At 35.1% G+C, this 23,751-nt stretch overlaps 1 protein-coding gene across 1 annotated transcript in view; it reads left to right on the top strand.

The window, feature by feature from the left end:
• The window catches only part of LOC129266975 (uncharacterized), a 198,978-nt gene extending 191,267 nt beyond the window's left edge, over positions 1-7,711 (top strand). Inside the window, exons 156-161 of the mRNA XM_064104168.1 lie at positions 494-592; positions 939-1,097; positions 1,656-1,796; positions 2,525-2,623; positions 3,405-3,641; positions 5,664-7,711. Of these exons, the coding sequence (XP_063960238.1) occupies positions 494-592; positions 939-1,097; positions 1,656-1,796; positions 2,525-2,623; positions 3,405-3,641; positions 5,664-5,809 (881 nt within the window). The 3' untranslated portion in view covers positions 5,810-7,711. The remainder of the gene's footprint in view (positions 1-493; positions 593-938; positions 1,098-1,655; positions 1,797-2,524; positions 2,624-3,404; positions 3,642-5,663) is intronic.
• The last annotated feature ends 16,040 nt before the right edge of the window (positions 7,712-23,751 follow it).

The raw sequence follows: 23,751 nt of genomic DNA, 5'->3' as shown, positions 1-23,751 counted from the left end.
GTTTTAGAGATAATCATATACACAATGAAAAGTGTGTAAAATTGTGCCGTGTAACATAAGTTACCGTGAAAATGCCCATATGCATGTTGCAACTTCTTATTTTTTTCCTATTTTTTATGGAAATGTGGAAATATACTTTGACCATTGAATCATGTGTCTTTCAGAACGTCCTTGCAATTCTAATGTCAATTTTCATTCATGCGTCCTTCAGAACGACCTTGTCATTCTAATGTCAATGTTCATTCATGTGTCCTTCAGAACGACCTTGTCATTCTAATGTCAATGTTCATTCATGTGTCCTTCAGAACATCCTTTTCATTCTAATGTCAATGTTCATTGATGTGTCCTTCAGAACATCCTTTTCATTCTAATGTCAATGTTCATTGATGTGTCCTTCAGAACATCCTTTTCATTCTAATGTCAATGTTCATTGATGTGTCCTTCAGAACGACCTTGTCATTCTAATGTCAATGTTCATTCATGTGTCCTTCAGAACGACCTTGTCCTCTGAACTGTGCTAATGGAGGAACCTGTATGGATGGCGTCTGCTCCTGTCCTGAAGGCTACCAAGGATCATTCTGCCAGATTGGAAGTAAGTTCCTATTTTGATTGAATTCTCATCCTCAGATCCCGTGGTTAATAAGAACATTGCATGGGTTTGTAAGACCAGTGGCCCGTTACAGAAAGAATTATGTCTAAGTGTGACTCAAGAATCAAGTGCAATTCTCGAATGCACAGTTTTCATTGGTTGAAAAGCAAGTTGTGTCTGATTTAAGTTTTACCTTTTCTTTGTTTCTAGTTGGTTTCCAATCCTCCATTGTGATCATCCCAAGAATTGAGAAGGGTCTTATGGTCGCTTAGGACATTGAGTTCTTGCATATATGCATATGCATTTAACTTTGAGTTTATGAATATTCATGACATCTCTCCATTTTTAGTCGGTTTCCAGTCCTCTATTGTCATCATTCCAAGCATTGAGAAGAGCCCTATGGTCGGTGAGGACATAGAGTTCTTGTGTAGGACCAGTGGAGCCAATGCCCCAAGGTATCCATTCTGGAGGAACCCCACTGGCAAGGTCATCTCGTCGAATCCTTCAAGTAAGTTCAGTTTGGTACCCCACAATACGTGATTGATAGTAAAGTCAGTGGTGACAATGCATTTATACAGCATTATGTAAAAACAAATAGTCTATTCTGAGACGCATTGATATTATTACTCTGGTTCTAGCTTGAACTGCCTGTTCGTGCTCAGTGCATTTGACAGACTAATCTTGCCAGGAATTCATTCACGTCAACCAATTGTTGATTTTGCTAAGTGTCCAATGCAAATATAAATCAGCATAACATAACAAAAAGCTATGTGATATACATTTTTATAATGACATTTTTATTCAGTGCAAGGGTAACTGAATATCTTGTTAAAATAAACTTATATTGATATTGATTTTAAAATATCCATTGCACTACTACTCTCTGCAAATAGTTGAATATAAATTTGTGTAAACTTGGATTGAGTAAATTGATACTGATAGAAATTGCTAGCGAATGCAGAAATGGAATCTATTAAGAATTTTCTCTTGAAGTATGATTCTTTCGGTTCACTGGGATGGGCAAACAAAAATCAACTTAATTATCATATGATATCTAATGTTTCAGTTCGCGACCACCGAGTGTACACCCAGCGTCTGTCAGACTACGAGACTAAGTTGATCATCCATAACTTTACCAACAATGATATGGGTATCTACCGTTGCAACGGAGGCCCTCTGACAACCACCTTCACTATTGTCTTGGCAGGTATGTTCAAATGTTAAGCATGTACATGTATGTTCAAGGATGTAAATGAGTGTATTGTGTTGGAAATACAATCAATTTGCTCTTCTGTATTTCAAAAGTATTAAGAAATTCATTTTGAAATTTATTCCCCATCAAGCTTCATTTTAACAGGCTTTCTGTTCATGCTGCTCAACAGCCCTAAATTCCCAGCCTTTTAGAATTGCTCATGATCCTTTCATTCCTCTGTCTTCTAAAGATATCTATGTACCTTCCACCCTAAGGACAAACTTTCACCCCTTCCTATTGTTCCTATGCTTTTCCACTTTCAACATTTTTTATAAGGCAATTTATGGAGGACCTACAGTTTGATTATAATTTTTACCTGCATTTACCAGACTTTAAGAACTTTTACACAACGTGTGTGTCATGAATCATTTATTTCCTACGAAAGTGAATTTTTAAAATCATTCTTTGTATTTGCCAATACTTAAGATGCTACCTAACCATGGTGACACTGCTTGTGATAGTATTGAATTTGTGTGTTTCATACTTCATACACCATAAATATTCATTATCATGAGAGACCTACTTGCTCTTGAGGGTGGAGTACTTTTATAGTAGATATAGGACCATATTTGTGATCATTCTCTCAGGATTAACATGAAGGAGTGACATCATACTAATGGCGAAACACCTTTGCACATGTATTTTGAAACGCATAGATTAATTGATACTCTTGTGTTCTTCAGAGCGATCATGCGATCCACCCTGCAGCAATGGAGGAACATGTAACAATGGAGTCTGTGACTGTGCGGATGGATTTATTGGTGGACACTGTGAACTCAGGGGTAAGATATCCCTTTATATAAAAATGATATGTTGATGATGAGGATGTGGAGGGTGATAATGATGCTGGTGGTGATAGTAATGGTGGTGATGATGTTGAATGTGGTGATGATATTGATGATGGTGGTGGTGCTGGTGGTGGTGGTGATGATGATGTCAGATGATGATGATGATAATGATGATAATGGTGGTGGTGATGATGGTGATGATGGTGGTGGTGGTGATGATGTCAGATGATGATGATGATAATGATGGTGGTGGTGATGATGGTGATGATGTTGATTGTGGTGATGATGCTGATGATGATGCTGATGATGGTGGTGATGATGATGATAGTGATGGTGAAGATAAAGGTGATGAGATCATCTCACCACCTTTACCTCCACCATCACCATCATTATTATCATCATTGAGATGAGAGTGATTATGATGATTATGGTTTTGATAATTATGAAGATGCTTTTAAATCAGTTGATGATATCAAATTATTTAATTAGTAATAATGATCATAGTATATTAATGACTGAACTGATATTGGTGATGATGATGGCAATGGTGAGGATGGCAATGAGGATTGTATTACTGATAATACAGGGAAATGAAAATGTTAAGAATGAGATCTGTTAGTGAAGATAAAGAAGACGACAAAGAAGAACGAGAAGAAAGAAGTAAAGGAATGAGGAGCATGATGAGGAAAGAGAAGGTGGAGCAGAACAGTTTAGATTATAGGTCATTTGTCAATGACACAAAAATTTTGAACAGTCAGTTATTTCTTTCTAACAGGATGTTTCCCAGTATGTATCAATGGAGGTATCTGTCGGGAGGGGTCGTGTCATTGCCAAGCAGGTTATGTTGGAGACCACTGCCAAGTCCTTCTACCAGTCAGTATCAACATTGTCCCAAGCCAGGATTCGGATCCACGCCTAGGAGGAACCATCAGTTACCTTTGCTCGGTCAATGATACCAACCTGGTAGAACCACCTGTCTGGAGGAACCTTCAGGGAGAGGACATCGCATATGGTAAGTGAAGCCATTGTGAGCATCTCACCAGCTCAGGCTGCCTGCCAAGCTAGCTTGCAGGAAGTCTGAAAAGTTGAATTAAATACGTCAAAATCAACTTTTTTTCATTATTATAATACAGCTGGAAGGGATATAAAACAATTATGCAATGGCTTATTCTCATAACAGGCTAAAACCATTCACACTCAGGAACATCAATAGTACCATTCTCTCTCAGGCCTTTAGCCCTCAGGAGAAAGATACTATTGATGTTCCTTGATGTGAAGTGTTTTAGCCAGATTCTCAACCCTCATTGTATATTTGTGTACTGTACTTTATATGGTAGGGAACATTCTTTTAGGCATGATACTAGTACTTAGTTAAGGGAATGACACCGAGGGGGGGGGGGGAGGGGGGGGGTAAGTCACATGTGCACAATCGGTGATACTTACTTGGTAGAACCACCTATCTGGAACAACTGTCAGGAGTTAGTCATCTCATGTGGTAAGTGAACATTATTTCAGGGATTCCTTTTCTAGGATACTTTCAGATACTTTATAGGGAAGAAATTAATTAATTCATAATTAGGTTATTTTGAATCACACCTAAGGGAGCTATCAATCACCCATGCTTGCTCAGTGATACCAATTTATGATAACACAATATTCTTAATGTTATTGTTATATGTGGAGCGTTGTGGCCCAGTGGATTAGTCTCCGGACTTTGAAACAGAGGGTCGTGGGTTCAAATCCCAGCCATGGCGTAGTTTCCTTCAGCAAAAAATTAATCTGCATTGTGCTGCACTCAACCCAGGTGAGGTGAATGGGTACCTGGCAGGAATTTATTCCTGGAAATGCCGAGCACGTGAAAGCTGCTTGAGCTACAGCCAGGGTAATATCCAAGTCCTTTGGAAGCGCATAGAGACGTTATTCATAATGTGTTATGCGCTATTCAAGAACTGACTATTATTATTATTATATGAGTGATGTGGTTTTTGTCTCACCTGCATAGCAGAGTGAGACTATAGGCGCCGCTTTTCCGACGGCGACGGCGACGGCGGCGGCGGCGGCGGCGGCGTCAACACCAAATCTTAACCTGAGGTTAAGTTTTTGAAATGACAGCATAACTTAGAAAGTATATGGACCTAGTTCATGAAACTTGACCATAAGGTTAATCAAGTATTACTGAACATCCTGCCTGAGTTTCATGTCACATGACCAAGGTCAAAGGTCATTTAGGGTCAATGAACTTAGACCATGTTGGGGGAATCAACATCAAAATCTTAACCTAAGGTTAAGTTTTTGAAATGTCATCATAACTTAGAAAATATATAGACCTAGTTCATGAAACTTATACATAAGGTTAATCAAGTATCACTGAACATCCTGCATGAGTTTCACGTCACATGACCAAGGTCAAAGGTCATTTAGGGTCAATGAACTTTGGCCGAATAGGGGGTATCTGTTGAATTACCATCATAACTTTGAAAGTTTATGGATCTGATTCATGAAACTTAGACATAATAGTAATCAAGTATTACTGAACATCCTGTGCAAGTTTCAGGTCACATGATCAAGGTCAAAGGTCATTTAGGGTCAATGAACTTTGGCCAAATTGGGGTATTTGTTGAATTACAGCCATAAATTTGAAAGTATGTTGGTCTAGTTCATAAAACTTGGACATAATAGTAATCAAGTATCACTGAACATCCTGTGCGAGTTTCAGGTCACATGATCAAGGTCAAAGGTCATGTAAGGTCAAAGAACTTTGGCCACGTTGGGGGTATTTGTTGAATTGCCATCATATCTCTATAAGTGTATTGGTCTAGTTCATAAAACGTGGAAATAAGAGTAACCAAGTATCACTGAACATCTTGTGCGAGTTATAGTAGTTTTCAAAATCAGCACTGCTGCTATATTGAATCGCGTGATGCAGGTGAGACGGCCAGAGGCATTCCACTTGTTAATCTAAAATGATAGGTGAGGACTATGTAAAATAAAGCTCAATGTCACCTTCTTGTAATTGTTTTTCCAACCCCCACAGACCGAGCTCGTATCCGTGTAGAGAGTCCATCCCTTGGCGAGACACGTCTCATAATAAGCAACCTTCAGGAAACAGACACAGGCACCTACACTTGTTTAGCTGGCCCTATAGAGGGCAGTGTCTATGTTGCTGTCCAACGTGAGTAACCTCTTCCTCATTTCCGTTTCATGTACCATTTGAAACAGTTGTCTTCTTGTATTTATATTTGTGGAAAACCCAATGATTTTGAAGAGCAGTTTTACTTTGCTTTTCATTTGAAAGGTTTTCCTCTTTATGACCAATTTCTCTATTTCAACCTTTTATTAATGTGAAATAATGCAATACTGTGGTTTATAATTAGATTTCAAATGCTAAGGTCAGTAAATCTTGAATAACATGGATCTTAGCTCAAGTTTTCTTGGGCATAGGAATCAATTGGTTTACACCCAACATTTGTTTCTATTGATGTTGCCTTGGTGAACAATGGTTTAAAATCAATTAGTTAACACTACTCAATGGGTTAAAACACAACTTTCATTACCATTGGAATTGCATTGATGAACAATGGTTTAATACCACTGGGTTTACACTTCTCAATGGGTTAAACACCAATGGAATAGCACGGTGTAATAGGCAAACACATTTTCTGTTTCCATTGAACATTGGATTTCAAACTTACTCTGCGACCTAATATTTTGTAAATTATTTAATATTGAAGAAAGTGAGGTACTGTAGGAAGAATGATAATATCGATGGGCTTTTCTATAAAGCTGTATATGAAATTGCACATGACATTATGAACAATTGAAATACACCTGTATATTCTGGTGCTAAATGTGATACCCCAATTTTTTCCTTCATGTTACGACGTAGTTTGGCCAAAAACCCAGATAAAATTTTGACAAAAAACAAAGGTTGCATTCAAATGCATGTTTTAAATAAGAATTCGATTCTACAATGATTGGATTTTAACTTACGGTTAAGAGAATAAAGATGATTGAAAACCTTTAAGTCTTTTGTAAAGTTATGTATAACTCCATACACAGCTTGAAAATAAAGCTTTCCAGTCCCAGATATTTTGAGTACTGTACAGTAGTTTCTAGGTGATGTGTTGTGTTGAGTGAAAACTGTACCAGTACAAAGAAAATTTGCCTTTCATCAAATAATGAGTTCTTTCAGAGAGACTGAACAGAGCTAGAATTTGTTGCTTCATCTATGCTGTATTAGAGTCTAGTTATTCACAGCCATCTTTCTGAAAAGGATACCTCTTTTCATTCTGGGATAAACATTTGAAGAATAAATTACTTTTATATGAATGACCGTAATGCCTATTGCCCCTTTTGTTGTTAATGAAATCATTTTTCAAAAGTGAAACTATAATATTTTTTTGTGTCAACTTATTTCATTTTACAAAGTGTTAATGTTTAGAATGGCAATTTCTTTAAAATTATAGATGAATTAAAAGCATCATTTCATCAGTCTTCTCCTTTTAGATAAACAATGTTTTTTTTTAATGGTGATCCTGTACATATGTGCCATGCTCTGTATAAACATAAATTTACTGTGGTATTTATGAAATATATTTTTTTTGTGAGAAATGTATGAAAAATTATATTTCTGTTTGCATGCATTTTGTCTGCAAAGATCCTTTTGTATTCTTTAAAAAATTGCCTCATTTAGTCATTTTTTACTTGGTGTGTATCTGTACATGTACATAAACATGTGAAGTATAATTATCAGATTCATTTTTCTACTATGATCAATAATCCATTTCTTCTTTTGGTTAATACATTTATAATATGGTAAGTTTGTATTTCCCTCATGTCTAACAATATTGAGTTTTGGATGTATATTTAATGTGCATTTATGTGGTACATTGTTAACATTTCTTGCCATTTTATGCTCTTTAAACAAATTCCATTTACTCTGAAGAGTACTTTAAAAATTATATTACAATTACTGTTACGAAAATGTGAAGAAAATGATAACTCAAAATTATTGAATTTGAGTCATGTGTAGAGGATTCTGTAAATTATGTACACTGAGTATTGATTATTTTAATAAAGTCATCTTCCAACAAAGTTGTCTCCAATAGTTATTCCAAATATTGTATCTTCACTATCTAAACACCACCTTATTTATTTTCAGGTACAGTATTTCAACCTTTCCACACTTTTCCCTTCAAATCCTCGATAAACTTCAATTGATACTATCTACATGTATGAGATATCACATATGTGAAGCGTTGTGGCCCAGTGGATTTGTCTTCTGACTTTGAAACAGAGGGTCATGGGTTCAAATCCCAGCCATGGCTTAGTTTCCTTCAGCAAGAAATTAATCCACATTGTGCTGCACTCAACCCAGGTGAGGTGAATGGGTACCTGGCAGGAAATAATTCCTTAAAATGCCGAGTGCGTGAAAGCTGCTAGAGCTACAGCCGGGGTAATAATATCCAAGTCCTGTGGCAGCGCATAGAGACGTAATTCATAATGTGTTATGCGCTATACAAGAACTGACTATTATTATTATTATCGAGAAGTTCAACGTAATTTTCTGACCCGCATGGATTTGATTTTAAGTTTCTTATCATGCTGCCTTGAACAGACACAAGCTATAACACTTCATAAAAACCCCCTCAATTAGACATGAATGATGACAAACACTCCACAAAGCTTTTTTAACATAAGTTACTACTTTATTTTTCAATGCAAAATAGGATTATAAACAAATGATTCACAAATACGGTATAAGAGAAATGACAGAAATTAAATGGAAAATCAAATATGTTAAATTGTTTTCTCCTTGACGGATGCTAATCCTTAAGTATTACTGTGAATGCTTCATTCACTTGTTTCATATCTTCAATTATGGCCCATACATCATGGATGAGTTGGCACAAAAGCGGGGGGGGGGGGGATTTGCAAGATGCAGAGTAATTGATAATAGTTACCAAAATGTTTATATTTTTAAATGTTTCCTTTTCTGATGATCTAGAAAAATATAATCTTTCAATATGAAGCCACCGCAATGCTGTAAATTCAATTGCTCCAATCCTCACGAATTGGTGATTCAAAGTTCATAGTTCAGAGCTGGGGGGGGGGGGATTACAATGATTATAGTAATATAAGAAGCCCTCCCAAATAAAATAGTTGCTTTGGACAAGTAGAAAATAAGTAAAACAAGCATAATGATTATAACAATATAAGTACTCCCAAACCAAACCTGATTTGTACGAATGATAAAAAAGTTCAAACAAGCATAATGCAATTTTTTTCAAATACATAGTGATTGTTGTCATGGCTATTCATCAGGAAACTACGTACCATATTGTCTACTAAAACCAAATGATTGTACAAAACCTTTGGGTATGACAGAAATTTGATAGTGGTTGAATTCTGTAATTTGATTGTATTTCAATAGGGGACACAGTTTTCCTCATGAACTTGACGGTGTGAAAGAAAAACTTTTCGTGCTTGCTAAACGTCTGCGGTTCCTGTTTTGGTTGGAGCAGGATAAATTTACCTGTACAGTATATAATAGGTTTTTCTTCCTGTGATCCAAGGTTGGGAATACAAGAGATCATATTTCTTTTGCATTAGAGATTTGATGCATTTAATCTCAAAATTACTTTTAATTCATTGGAGATTGAGTCTGCATATACTGTATGTGAGCTGGAGTCTGTAGCAAAATCATTCAGACTCCAACGGGTAAAGGGAAACTTATTAAAATTTGTTCTTTGTGATGTTGAATTTTATTTTGTAATCTTAAGAAAGGCTTTTTGCAGAAATCATTTTTTTTTCAAAAATAATGTTAATGATAATTCATGAAATTTAAAATGCAAAATATTAAAATTTTTACCAGAGTGGTATAGGCAATTTTGCGTTATTGTGTGTTGGTAGTGTGGGGGTAATGTGTGTGTATGTTGTAATTACTGGGGTCACTCAAGAAAAAAAATACAATATAGCAGATAATTTCTAAATTATAGAACTACTGGCATAAAAAGCTTTACACCTTAATAAAATCCATGTCCATGGCTTACCCAATGTAATTTTAATGCAGAAACTGAAGGGTTTGAAAGAAGAAGGGGCTTAGTTGGATTCGAGATGGCATCACTACTTAATGTGGTTTAGACATTTGTTCATGAGCTTTAAAAGATGATGTATGGATACAGTCAAACCTGCTCTAGAGAAAACCTGTAAAGAAGGTCTACCTGTCTATATAGGCCACAAGTATGGTTTTTGATAGAGAAAACTGTCCATAAAAACCACATGGCGGTGTTTCACAAAGAATTAAGTGTGACATACAGTCATGAGTAAATGCCAACACACACATGTTTGAAAGGGGAGGGGGGGGAGGGGCTGAAAGAAATGTTGAAAACCACAAATTGTAGGTCTTCTCGTACCCCTAAAAAATTTGACAAGCAAAAAGAAGAAGAAAAAAAAGTTATAAATTAATACATTTTTGGTCGTTTTGTACCCAACACAAAAAAGAAATTGAGTTTAATACCTAACCTGATTGACTGATACATGGTCCCGTAATCATGATCTGACCAATAAGGTGATCCGTTATATACTGCACACAACTGAAATTTAAAAGTGCAACGTTTCAATGTTTGTGAAACACCCCCTTGTCATTAACTCTTTGCCCGCTGTGTTGGACTAAAGTAACATACAGCAGGCTGCCAACTTCGACTCCAGTCACATTTCCTTCACAATACACACCGAATGTATTATGTCTGTTGTACTTATAAACACACATACACAACAGTGATATTTGCATCAAATTGTTAAGTATACACACAAAGCTTTTCTTTATGATTAACCAATCAAAAGTTATTGTGAGTTGAATTAGCATAGTCCATGCAAAACCCTGTTAAGGATGCACCCCAAAATCAAAGTGGCAAATGAGGGTTTTTTTTCTGTGGCAGGCAGAGAGTTAAGACCGCTTTTCTTGTAGACATGTATGATAGTACCAATTTACCTTTCAGATCTAGGCTTTATTACAGAAATACATTTCTTGTAACTTGTATTGCATTTAATGGTGCACATGGTTGTAATTTAGGAAGTTGTTTAAGAGGAAGCTTTGATTTTCCTCTTTAAGAAATTGTTAAATTAACCAGAAACTAGCAATGGGGTGAGTTTTTCCCTTGGGAAAGATTGAGGTTCAATTTAAACATGTCATGCATATTAAGTTCACCTCAGTATGACCCCCTGACTTCAACTTTAGATGAAAGTTAATGGGCTTTGATTGACCCCCAAAAAAATCAACATGAAATCCAATTACCTAGATAAAATTATTTAAAGGACTTAAAATTTATGGCTTGCATGTATATTTCATTCATATACCCCATATTTTGGATTCTATTGATAATGCCCACATACCCTCTTATAGAGTGCTTTCCAGAAAATTGTGAAAGAATTTGACACTTTTAAATGCAAAAAAGAAGAATTTTAAGTAACATTCATTTGGTATCTATAATTTTCTAATATTTTATTTTATATTTTGTTATTTTCATTTTATCCCTGTTTTGAAGGAATTTTCTTGATTAGTCTCTGAATCTCTTGTTTTCAGTCTCTTATTTTGACTATTTTATCCTATTTTAACCAGTTATACATCTATATATCGATCAATCTACCTATCTGTCTATCTACCTAAATATTAATGAAATGCCTTTTGTTCCATATACTCTCTTTCTTCCCTCTTCCTATTCAAATGTACAAAATGCCCCAATTATCTTTATTAAATGAACCAGAAACTAGTGATGGGGTGAGCTTTTCCAATGGGAGAGATTGAAGTTCAATTTAAACATGTCATGCATATTAGATTCACCTCAGTATGACCCACTGACTTTAACTTTAGATGAACGTTAATGGGTTTTGATTGAAAAAAGAAAACAAAATAATTCTCTCTTCAATGTGAACACTAGTGACCAAATTTTTGGCTTATATTTTGTTCTTTTCCCCCTTTTTTTTATACTATTGATAATGTCCACACACTCTTTACAAGTGTTTCTTTGAGAGGTGCTTTTCATAAATTAAAGCAAGATTTGGTATGGACTTTGAATGCAAAATAACTTCAATTTGATTTTTATCTGTAATATCTGCTATGTTATTTAATGTAAGAAATGGAAAGAAATTGGAAAGGAATTGACTTTTGGCTTCCATTTTCAAGCCAGGTATAAAAATATATTTGTAAATTTAACAAGGAACAGATATGCCTAATCCGTCCTTGACTAGCTTATTACATAATGGTTGGGATTTTTTTCCTTTCTGCTACACTTGGCTTGTCCTGGAATAGACCTAACTACATGTAAATTCTATCATTTTCATCTTTGAAATCATTGTTCTTATAAAACTTGAATGACTGCCTGACATATCCAAAAATATTGAGTAAAGACTGGATTCAATTAATTATTTTCTTATCTTGATTAAAGTGTAAAGAGATGTAGTGTTCACACTCATTAAAGGAGGGAGGAGAGGATGAATTCATTAGAATGGTCCAAACTACTTTGTCTTTCATTCCATCGTTCTCTCTCTCATTTTCTTTTTCCTGCCTTCTTCCACAACAATTATCTGGTTATCCCACTTCCTCCTCATACATTTTCATTATCAAAAGTTTTATTCCCCATTGTTTTCCTTTTGTTATTTTCACTTTCTGATTTGCTTCATTTTCAGTCTTCTATTTCATTCTAACTTCATTCCCACTCTCCTTTTTTCTCCTCAAATTCCTTCGTTGTTTTTACCCTAGATGTAGATAAAATTCCCCTTTTTTATATAATTCTTGAACTGAATGCTCTCTGTATTCCTCTTCTTCTTTTTCACTTATTTATAAGGTGTACAAAGTGCCCCAAAATTATCTTATGATAATGTATATACATGTATATCCACAATTTGAACCCTCAAGAATCAGTAAAGAGGTGTGTCCTGAGTCTACTAAATTGAGTTTTGGATAATTACTCCCCCCAGAAAAAAGAAAATGGTCTTGATATTTCAGTGACCAAGAATTCACAGATTATGCGGCATGATTTTAAGGGTATGAATGTTCATGGATTGAAATTTAGAAAGAAAGCATTGGGAAATACATAAATTTAACACTGTGCATGCAGTTTTGCAAATAAAAAGAGAAATGATACTGATAGATCCAACAAATTTGATGTGTACATGTATAAAATTATAATACAGTATATACCCCAAGCCTTTGCCTTTTATCTTTCCTCTTCATTTACACTGGCTTCTCTTATATCTCTCCTCTTCATATTTTCTTCACACTTTCCTTTATCCTTTGTACTTCTGCAGTATTCTATATTTCCTATCTTCCCCTCTCTTTTTCTCCAAACCACTCCAAAACATATCTTCTTTTTCTTAAAATACATTCACTTAATACATTTCCCATGATTACCAGGTGTCCAAACTGTATATTTTTGCTGCTTGTATATTCATGTTAGGAAACAAGAGGGAACTTCACTTTACCATGAAAGTGCCTCAATTGTGAGATTAGTTAGGAAATAATTTTAGTTGTTGGAAAAATTTGTTATTTTCCTGGTTGTGAATAAGGATTAGAATTCAAGCATAATCTGTTTTGAATCAGAGAGATGCTATGTTTAATGAAACACAGTCCACATAATGTTGTTTCTAGATTTCCCGACAATTGCTCCTACTTGTTAAAACCAATGAATTATGATTCACCCCATCTTATTACCAAATCCTTATCAAATTCACAAACAGATGCAGAATTACTGGGAAAGAAATATCCTCCTTGTCTGACTAATCTTCCTGAAACTATTTCTCTGATGATGAATTTCCCTTGTGGGTTGTCAAGTTCATTTGGATTCTAACTTCTTGAGATAGATTTGGTCTCTGCCATCCCTTGGGCGTTAAACATCTTTTACAGATTTATTGGATGGACTTTTATACCCTGAAGTAGGTTAATCAAGACATCGATAACTGTATTGAAAGGGATATCAATTTCTCGTGTGACTACTGTCTGTCTTTTCTTTGTGTAAAGGCCACCGCATACATTATGATTGGTCTACGACCTGATTTTGGAATAAAAAATCATAGAATTTGATGCTATTATTGAGACATTTATAAACTGTGTAATGTTCTAAATTATCGTATAAATAGTTGTGTTCAAATCTGTGACTATGCTCTTATCCTTATTAGAATAAAAGCAAATTAAATATATAGTCGTAATTAGAAACATCATAGCTATCTTTTGATTGGCTACGATTTAAAATGAATTTGGCCTCTACTCCAAAATAAATGCTTGCAATCATCCAAAATTGTCATATTAGTATCCTTTCAGTTAATATGAACCTCCAAAAAAAAAAAATTTCATTCACATTTTCACAAAATGAGCAAAAAGCTCATTTGTTCGAAAATCGGATCGTGGACCGGTCGTAAGGTGTGCGGTGGCCTTAGGCATGAGATTATAAAGATGAAGATGTGAACAGTTTTGTCCAAACTTTTGCTATAATCTATTAGTCTTCAGTTTCTTGCTCCAATTTCGTGCTCCACAATGTAATAATGAGACATTACACAACAGGGTTTATATTATTTTATTGAAACATCAACGCAAAGTATTTTTAAAAGTGAAAAAAAAAGAAATATACATCATTCATAAAAGTAGATGATTATTCCAGATGTAGATTACAGCAAATCAGTGAATTTATGACTTTGGTTGGAGATGAAACTTACCATCACTTTCTTTGGTTGCATGAATGTCACTATTTTAGTTAATACGCCTTTCAATATTGGTAACTACCTTGGAAACAATGCCTAACAGTCAATCAAAATCAAAGATTCAATGGAAGTTATCATTGCATGGCAAAGTGACTGTAAGTAACAACATGTATGACTAGGTCCCCGTCTTACAAAGAGATATGATTGATCCGATCAACGTCAAGTACATGTAAATGGAAATCCATCAATATCACAATTTTTTCTTTAGGAAATTTGTACAATTTCCTTTGAAAACAAGGATAAGCATTGTGCTGAATTGTCAGGAAAACACTGACTCTATGAATATAAATCATATCTAGAAAACGTGTTGTACGAACATGTATTTTAGATGTTGACGTTGCAGGCTTTCCATAGTTGTGGTTGATTGGATCAATCGTAACTCTTTGTAAGACGGGGCCCAGGATTAGAAATCAATATACCAGCATTCCAGAGCTGGTAATCATATTTAGAAATCCTTATGTTAGGCAAGAATCACCTGATTACGGTGTACCAAGCTGCCATTCATATGTCAATGCATTAATGATAAAAAAGTCATATCTCAGCATACCACCATATCTTTCTGATATTTGCAGCCTGCTGCTTGCAATTATTGCTTTTTCGCTGATTTTAAGGCTTGATATGTAATCATATTGTTCATTCTTTATGCTTCATGAAACTGGTTATTTTTCCAGCCTGTCTTGCTTGTTGATTTGTCTGTAGTGTAGTGCTTTAATAAATGAAGGAATGATTGAATGAAGAAATGAATGAATGTATCGATAGATAAGTAACTGATAATTAGTTATTTAATAATCAATTAACAAGCATCATTTATGAATTAATAGATATTACAAATATCAACTTAGAATGAGGGAGGCTCCAAAAGGATACAATACTAAATACATGCACTTTTAAGCAGGCTCGGATCCTGCTGCATTAGACAAGATAATTTTGAGAGGCCAACGATTGTGCAAAATCATTATGGCCCCTTAAATGGCATTGTGTGTAATCCTGCTGTATCTGTGCTTCCTTTTAAGTGGTTTGGCGATACATCTTTATAAAAAAGAAATTGTTGAGTCACTGCATGGAAGAAAGAAAAGTAAGAACTTTCTGTCACCTTGAATAAGGGCAATCTAGAAGCAGTCGTTTCCTTCAAATTTGGAAATTGAAACTTTATTAATTACTCCCTATTACCTGCCAATTCTGCTGGGGTCTATTTGTTGTATCCTTTCCGTAACCACATGTAGACATGGAATAGTGTAGAAATTCTAATTGGTGAGGACAATAATAAAGCTATTGCCCAAGTCATTGTCTAGACTGTTCAAGTTCATGTTCATTATATGGGATATCTGTCGATGGGATTTAGAATAAATTGCATTTCAAAGAAATATGTGGTCAGAAGGGCATAATGATCAACTTGACTTAACCACAAAATCTTAAAACAATGGCAATTCCACATGTTAAGGATGGAATAAATCTGTCATATGACAGTGAAGAGAGAATTGGAATATTTCATATAATTCAAAACATAGGAAATAGTGAGTAAATGACAGCATCAGCCCCTCATTGGGATACTGACCAGGGTGAGCATTTTTTTTTAAATTCAGTGAAACTTTAAAATGTCATAAATTGTTTTATTCTACATCCGATTTAGATGAAATTTTCAGTGTTATGCTTATTGGCCTTTTCTCCTTTTATTCAAATCAACTTTTTTTGTCCTTTAATGGGACTGGTACACATGGATCTTTAAGCCAGTGTTTGCGGACATTTATATTGTGAATTGTTTTTTTTTTTTAATTTAGTAATATCTTAGCCTATTTCTCAATATTTTGTAACAAAAACATATTTATCAGTTATCTAGAAATGAAGTTATTGACATCACCAATTCAATTGATCAAGAGTTGATTTCTTGATATATGAAATGGCTTGCCATACTGGCTGAGTTGTTCAGGTGTGAGAGCCATTTGAAGTAAATTATGACACCTGTCTGGATTGTATGATCACAACGTTCCCTTTTTCTTTTTTCTTTTTATTTTGTAGGTCTCTCTTCACAGATGGTTTATATCTTTGTGGGCCAAAAGTGCTTGTATCTTGTTATTGATCCAATCTTGTTAATAGTTGAACCATGGTTAATGTAGATCCAGGGTTATGAAGAAGTACATTTACATGGCTGCCAAGTTTATTTTTCAGGGGGGGGGGGGTGGTTGTAAACATTTGATTGATTTGATTACAAGACTGTCTTCAACCTTTTTTTTATGGATGCAACAGATTCTCTGAGAAACTGTGTTAAACGGCAAGACAGTGAAAGATCCAGACACAACAGCATGCTACAAATTTGATAATCTATGTTGGTTATGACTAGGTAATGAAGTAGTAGCTGTATCAGAGTCGCAGGAGCAGTTTTCTTTCTGTGCATAACTTCTTCAAAAGGATGAATGAAAATGGCAGGAGCATGAAAGCAAGTGTCCAAAGTAATCTGATATAGAAAAAAGGATGAGGGGAGAAGAGGAATAAGAAAATTAAAATGGCATGATAAAGCGTAAAAGTGGTTGCTAAAACAAGTTTAAAACACAATTAGCAAAGTAGACACAGTGTAGATTGAATGGAAGAACTTGGACGTGATCTCCAGAGGAAACTTTATTATCCTCCCACACCCAGTGTTGTGTCATCAACTATCACTACCAATTTAATCATGACATATTTGTGCTTTTTTTTTATAGGAAGGAATTGACCACAAATTTTTGGCTAGTATTTAAGGAGAGTAAGGAAACTTTATTATCCTCCTACACCCAATGTTGTTTCGTCAACTATCGCTGCTGATTTTATCAATGGTGGCATTCCCCTAGCTGTTTTTACAGGAACAGATTAAAAACTAATCTGTGGAGAGATAAGAAGAGCAAGGAAACTTTGCTACCCTCCCACACCTAGTGTTGTTCTTTCAACTATCACTGCTAATGTCATCGATGGAATCCTGTCCTCCCTGTTTCGTACATGAATGAATTGACCTAAAATTTCTGGCTAGCATAAGGAGAATAAGGATACTGCATTATCCTCCAACACCAAGTGCTTGTGCTTTCAACTATCGCTTCAAATTTCGAGGAAGGAGGCACTTTTCCTTGGTCTTTATAGAAAAGGTTAGGACCAAATTTTTGGCTAGCATAACAGAGTTCTGGTAAACTTTATTATCCTCATACACCTAGTATTGCTCCATTAACTATCACTTTTAATTTCATCAATTTAGGCATATTTTTAGAAACAAATGAAGACCGATACCGGCTATCTATGGAGCGTGAGGAAAGTGTATCACCCTCCCATAAACAGTATTTCATCAGCTATCACTACTAATCATATCAATGGTGGCATATACTTCCCCTGTTTTTACAAGAATGAACAAATACCAAATTTCTGGCTAGGAGAATTGAGGATATTGAATAAAACAATCACTCCTGATTACAGTGATATTTCACATTGACCCAAAACAGTTTGGAAGTCATAGTAAAAGGCAATGAAACGAGATGTCAATGCCTAATATAAGTTCAGCCCTCAACCCTATTTATCTATTTAATTGTAAAATTCTTTGCTCTATGCCATCTTGCCTGTACATAATGCTTATTTATTCCATATATCACAAATAAAAATATTATTCCAATTTTACTTCTGCTTTCTATTTCAGAAATTCTTTGGCTCTTTTAATAGGCTAAAAACTTTTTTTCAGACTTGATACTTCCATCCCTGTCTCCAAAATGTATGGATGACATAGATATAATTACCAACCCCACCACAACCACAAATCAAAGAACATTTAAATCTAATATAGGTTTAACCGGTCGTTATCCAATTATTCAAATATACATGTAGAGAAATGTTTTCACCGTCAACCTAACACACTATTGAAAAGTTTTTCCCCTGTAGGAAAGTATTACTGTTATGTTTCCTCTGTACTGTGGTACTGATAAAAAAATGAATGATTGATGATGATAGTATTAGAAAAAATACCCTTCAAACCCAAAACAATCAGCTCTATTGTACCTAAGATAAGTTAACCAGTAGTTGCACAATAACTAGAAACAAATCAGTTGATTTCTTCGTCAGTTTAAAGCAGCATTTTGTCCCCTTTAAGGAGGAGTTGTACTTTTAACTGTGTGGAAGTGTATAATGTCAAATAGAGTGCATGTTGGAAGAGATAAGCCTGCTCAGGAGGAGTTAAAACCCACTTAATCCATTCTGGATTAAAGCGTGTCGCTGATGGGGACGGCTAATTAGACGTTGATTAGACATTACTGATATATTTTTTTACACTCTTACAATTTTGTTTTTGCACGACACTCTTGTGCCTGGAAGTGTGATGTGTAATTAGTTGCACCGTGTATAATAATAAAAAAATAACATATTGCCTATTACAACCTTATTGTCCCTGTACAAATTCAGTTTTTAATGGGGTAGCAAGATATTCATGGCTTTGAATTTTCACCATATTATGAAATGTCTAAAAACTTAAATGATCTTAAAAGGTTTTGACCTGTCACTGATTAAATGACTTACTATATAGGCAACGAGTTCTTTATCATGGAATGATGTTCTCACTTTCAACTTTATTTGTAGTTTCATTTAGAGTTATCCAAATTTAATAGAGGCAGCTTTGAAAGATAACTCAACAAAGAGGCTTTTATATTACTAACAAGTTAATATTTGGGGATATAAAGTCCCTTAAGCATTTCTGTTTCTTTAATTTTTTTTTTCTTCAAATTCTTTCTTATTTTGCTTCTTTTCAAAATATTACTCTTCTGGTTAGCCTATAAACTCCTCATTCATATCCAGGCTTATTTTACAACCTACATGTGTGATTCCTTCTGATGTCTTACCTAGTTCTATTTTTTCTTTGTATCATTTGCATATTTTCTGTAATTAAATACATTGTTCGTATACATTGCATATTGTTTTTTGCCATGATGAAGCCGTCAATAAATGTGGGAATGAATTCAACTTGTATTTCTGTCCAAGAGAATCCTGGGGAGTCTTTCATGGTAGGTCTAGTCAGTGGTGTTCACTGACAGATGTTATAAGCTACTGAATTCCTTGCATCTGATTGGCTGAGAGCAAATTAGTCAGTGAAAATTGGTCACAAAACTTTTCATGAATCTCCCCTCCCCCTGATATGATTTATCCTTCATTCTCCCTACTGCCCTTACTTCTCTATTTGAAATGTCCTTCTCTTTGGACCCCCATGTTCCTAGTTGCATTTCCTGATTTAAATCAACCAAATAGATAAATAGATGAAAGTTTGATGTTTGCTATTGACAGCCCAGACCTTCAGCCCCATCACATGACTCTAGACATGTGATGCTACCGTCACACTAAAGAAACTAACTCCCAGCTGACCAATGTTATGTCATTGGAAATAACGTAATTGGGTTTGGGGTCGGTTTTGCTGGTGTGACTTAGGCCATAGATGAATTACTTAGATATTATGATGCACAATTTTACCCTTGGACTTTTTCAAAGCAATCTATTTAAAATAAAATGAAATAAAAATGTAGGCGACTTGAAATGGAAAATGGTCCTTTTCAAATTATGCTGCCTTGAATTAACTTGGATTTGCTTGAAAATAACCAAACACTATGTTGTGATCATATTTGTGGTAAATATATTATTCATCTCCTAAAATTCAAATTAATTAATATCTAATAAACCAATTTGATTAATGAATTCAAAGAAATATTTAACTTTCCAGCCAATATTTCTGCCAAGAAATTTGCCATCTCAAATGTTTTTCATGTTAGGCCTTGTTGGTGCTCAGTCAGACGGCAGGTCCCAAGAAAGTGGCTTCTTTCATCCAAGTGATATTCATGACTTGAGATGTTTTGCATATTTAATGAGCTTGATGCGGACCAAAACACCTCTTTTCATTCGGTCATTGCTGCTCTAATTGTGCATCGAATTTCATGAATTTGGTATCATTGTAAAGAAGAAGAATCATTCTTTCAGGTCATGTGTTTGAATTTATTCAAAGATTTTGTAATAAAGGTTAACATTTTGATCTAAAATATGCTACAAAATAATTATTTTCACCTGACAAAAGCTGCTATTTTCACACTTTATGTTTATTTGAGCCTAAATAATTTTTAGATCATGATAAAGCTGAATATGTATGCTTTAAAATGATATAGGTTTCAAAATTAGAATTGGTTTAATCGGGTCAAGATCACACTTTTCATTTGCCAAGTACATAAAGCAGCTTGAAAACAAGAATACTGCACTCTGATTGGTCAAAGAGACCACACATTGGCAAATTCCAACGGTTCCAGTGTCTGTGTTCATGGGAAGGTCACACTTCCCATGTGGTAATCTCCTCAAATACCCCGCACTTGTTGTTCTGTGAACCTTATCCAGCCAATCAGAACTCTGGATTTCATGCAAGTACAAAATTTCAGAAATCTCGTCTTGTACCTTGGTGGGAAAAGTGTGATCTTGACCCGATTAAAAGGTGCCGCATATCAAGAGTGGCATTGTGAGAAAGTACAGAAGTTCAGCTTTATGGTGATATAGATATCATTGAGGCTCAAAATAAAAAGTTTTGCACAATTTGCAAAAGAAAACAGAGGAAGAAAATTCAGTTTTGAGGCACATTTTCAGGCCAGAAATTTACTTATTTAACAAAATATTGTATACAAAATAAATGGCCAATATGGAAGAGTAACATTTACTCTATCTGATGGTGCAATAATATTTCATTTAACTTGAGGTTAAAACAGGTAAATTCTTAGAGAAAGAAAATCTCACGAATCACGAGATTTTGCAAGGAGGAGGATTCAGCCACGAGATGATTTGGATGAATCTGGCCTTTTTGCTCATTAGCATAGGGACCTGCGGTCTGACTGGTGCTGGGAAGGATTGAATAGAACCTATGGTATTTTGTAAAACCCTTTTGTAATTTGTTCTCACTGTATGTGATCTTGTACCAATAGTGGTGGACAATGAAAAGAGGAGAATGTTCACTTAGTATTTTAATCAGCCTTTCTTCTATAAACTTCATCAGGGACTCTTTCCCCAATGTCTTTTACTTTCATTTTTTGGCTCTTGCTTGGACTCTGCATCTGCATGTAGTTTGCTGTCTTCTTTTGAAATTCAAGATGTTTTTTTTTTCATGGTCATCGTCTTGTACCCAGTGCCAAGTTTCTCTCATGACTGTTCATGTCATCTTATCTTCCTGAGGAGCATTCCATGAACTAGGTTCTCACTGACTTTCCACTGACACATGTCATAAGCTACTGAAATCCTTGCTTCCCATTGGCTGAGAGCAAATTTGCCAGTGAAAAACCACTGACAAGACCCCTCATGAAAGCCACCCCTGATACATCTTACATGAAGGAAATCATCTGATGAAATCCAATAATCTTAAGAGGGCGTGCCGAGATATACAAACCACCCGTCATCCTTGACTTTGGTACTTAACCCCTCTTGTATGTGAGCTTGTAAACAAAAAGATAATGTCAAACCCTTCAAGTGGTGTTGAGAGTTTGTGTTTCGATGCTGGTATTCATGACATATACCATCTTTGGATGCAAGTGCTGTCCTCAAGTCAAGACATATTTCTAAGCTTACCATTTTAAAGGGTTGTTACAATTTTAAACCAAATAGAACAATATTATGCACTTAAATTCAAAAGGAAACTACTTACCTTTAGTACTTACCTTATATGTGAAGCTTGCTTTTTTTTTCATTTTTGACTGTTGTATATCACTCTGCATCTATTAACAGAAAAACTTTGACAAATATTGAACATGATTATAATTTGGATAAATTCTATGCAATGATGTACAATGAAAATTTTATGAAGAACATAAGTACATATTATTCCTAGTACAAAATACAATACATATTATTATAGAGTACACACATTACTAAGAAATACACAATATTAGTTTATGTGATATAGTACTTACAATAATTATATGACTCAATTGTTGTAAACAAATAATCTTAACTATACAGAATCATGTACATATACACAAACATTTTAATTTGGAATGTATTAATTCATTCTCTTCCATGCTAGGACTATGGCATTTATTATGTAATGTTTCTATTTCTAACGCTGGAAAGAAGAATTTCAGTCAATTTCTTTTTTCCATGGTTTTATCAGAATACCTTTGGAATACATAAGATACAAGATGAATATATCTCTGCAGCTGAATCATTTCTTCCATTTCATTAGGTGGTTTCACACCGCCTCGAAGTTCGTCAGTTCCAGGTATTCTCTGATCGGGAAATTTACCCCGATCAGAAAATACCAGGTATTTTGGTAATGTGAAAGCAAACTACGCGTAATTTCCCCGAAAGAAAATACCCGCTAAATAGTAGGTACTTGGCGAAATTACGAGAACTTTCGCGGGGATTTTTCCAAGGTCGCAGGTATTTTGGCAATGTGAAAGCAATTTACGGGAACTTTTAGCCCAGCGTGTCGTTGGGCGTGGGCGCCGTGGGTGGCTGCTGGGCTAGTGGTTTTGAATCTCGCGCCTTGCCTGCTTATTAGACCATACTGCGCATGCTCCGAACTTCAGGAATTTATCCCGAAGGGTATGTTTCGGGGCGGTGTGAATGCAGGAATAATTAATGGGTATTTTTTAGCCTAAAAATGTTCTTGTAATTTAACGGGATTCTTGTGATCGAGGCGGTTTGAAACCGCCTATTCTCATCCATAGTGCTATCTGAGTGTATTCCGGAATGCATCAATAGAGATATGTTTAGTTTTCCTGTGACTCTAATAGTTATCATAATCACATCAACCACAATCATATGATGATGTCTTCCATCCAGAGTACATTAATAAAATGTCTGTTCCCAAGCAAAGCACAAACATCTGATCTGATTTATCCATCTCGTTCTTGTCCTCCTCAACACTGCCTGAGTATCTTCCGGAATGCATCAATGGAGAGCATGGTCTCCCTTCTTCTGTCTCTCTTTGTAAACATGTCACAACATCCGCTATCTATTGATCATGTCTGCGATCCAGGATACATTAAAAATACTTCTGTTTCGAATTAAAGCACAATCATATGATTAGTTGTATCCATCTCCTTGTTCCTCCACAGCTCTCTCTGAGTGTCTTCCGGAGTGCATCAACAGTCATTTCTTCAGTAATCTATGTCTCTCGAATATCAATCTTTGCCTCATTCATATCAGCCACAGTCCTCTGATGATGTCTTTAATCTAGAATGTTTTAAAAGAGTCTCAAAGTTAAGCATAAATATCTGATCTATTGTATCCATCTCATTCTTGTACTTCGATCACAGCGCCTTCTGAGTGCCTTCCGAAATGCATCAATGGAGATCCAGTTATGTTTTCTGTGTTTCATGATTACCATCCACAATCCGTTGATGATGATTCATGAT

Source organism: Lytechinus pictus, chromosome 8 (genome assembly GCF_037042905.1).
Source record: "Lytechinus pictus isolate F3 Inbred chromosome 8, Lp3.0, whole genome shotgun sequence".
NCBI lineage: Eukaryota > Metazoa > Echinodermata > Echinoidea > Temnopleuroida > Toxopneustidae > Lytechinus > Lytechinus pictus.
The sequence above is the reverse complement of the archived record's forward strand: the minus strand, read 5'-3'. Positions and strand labels throughout refer to the sequence as shown.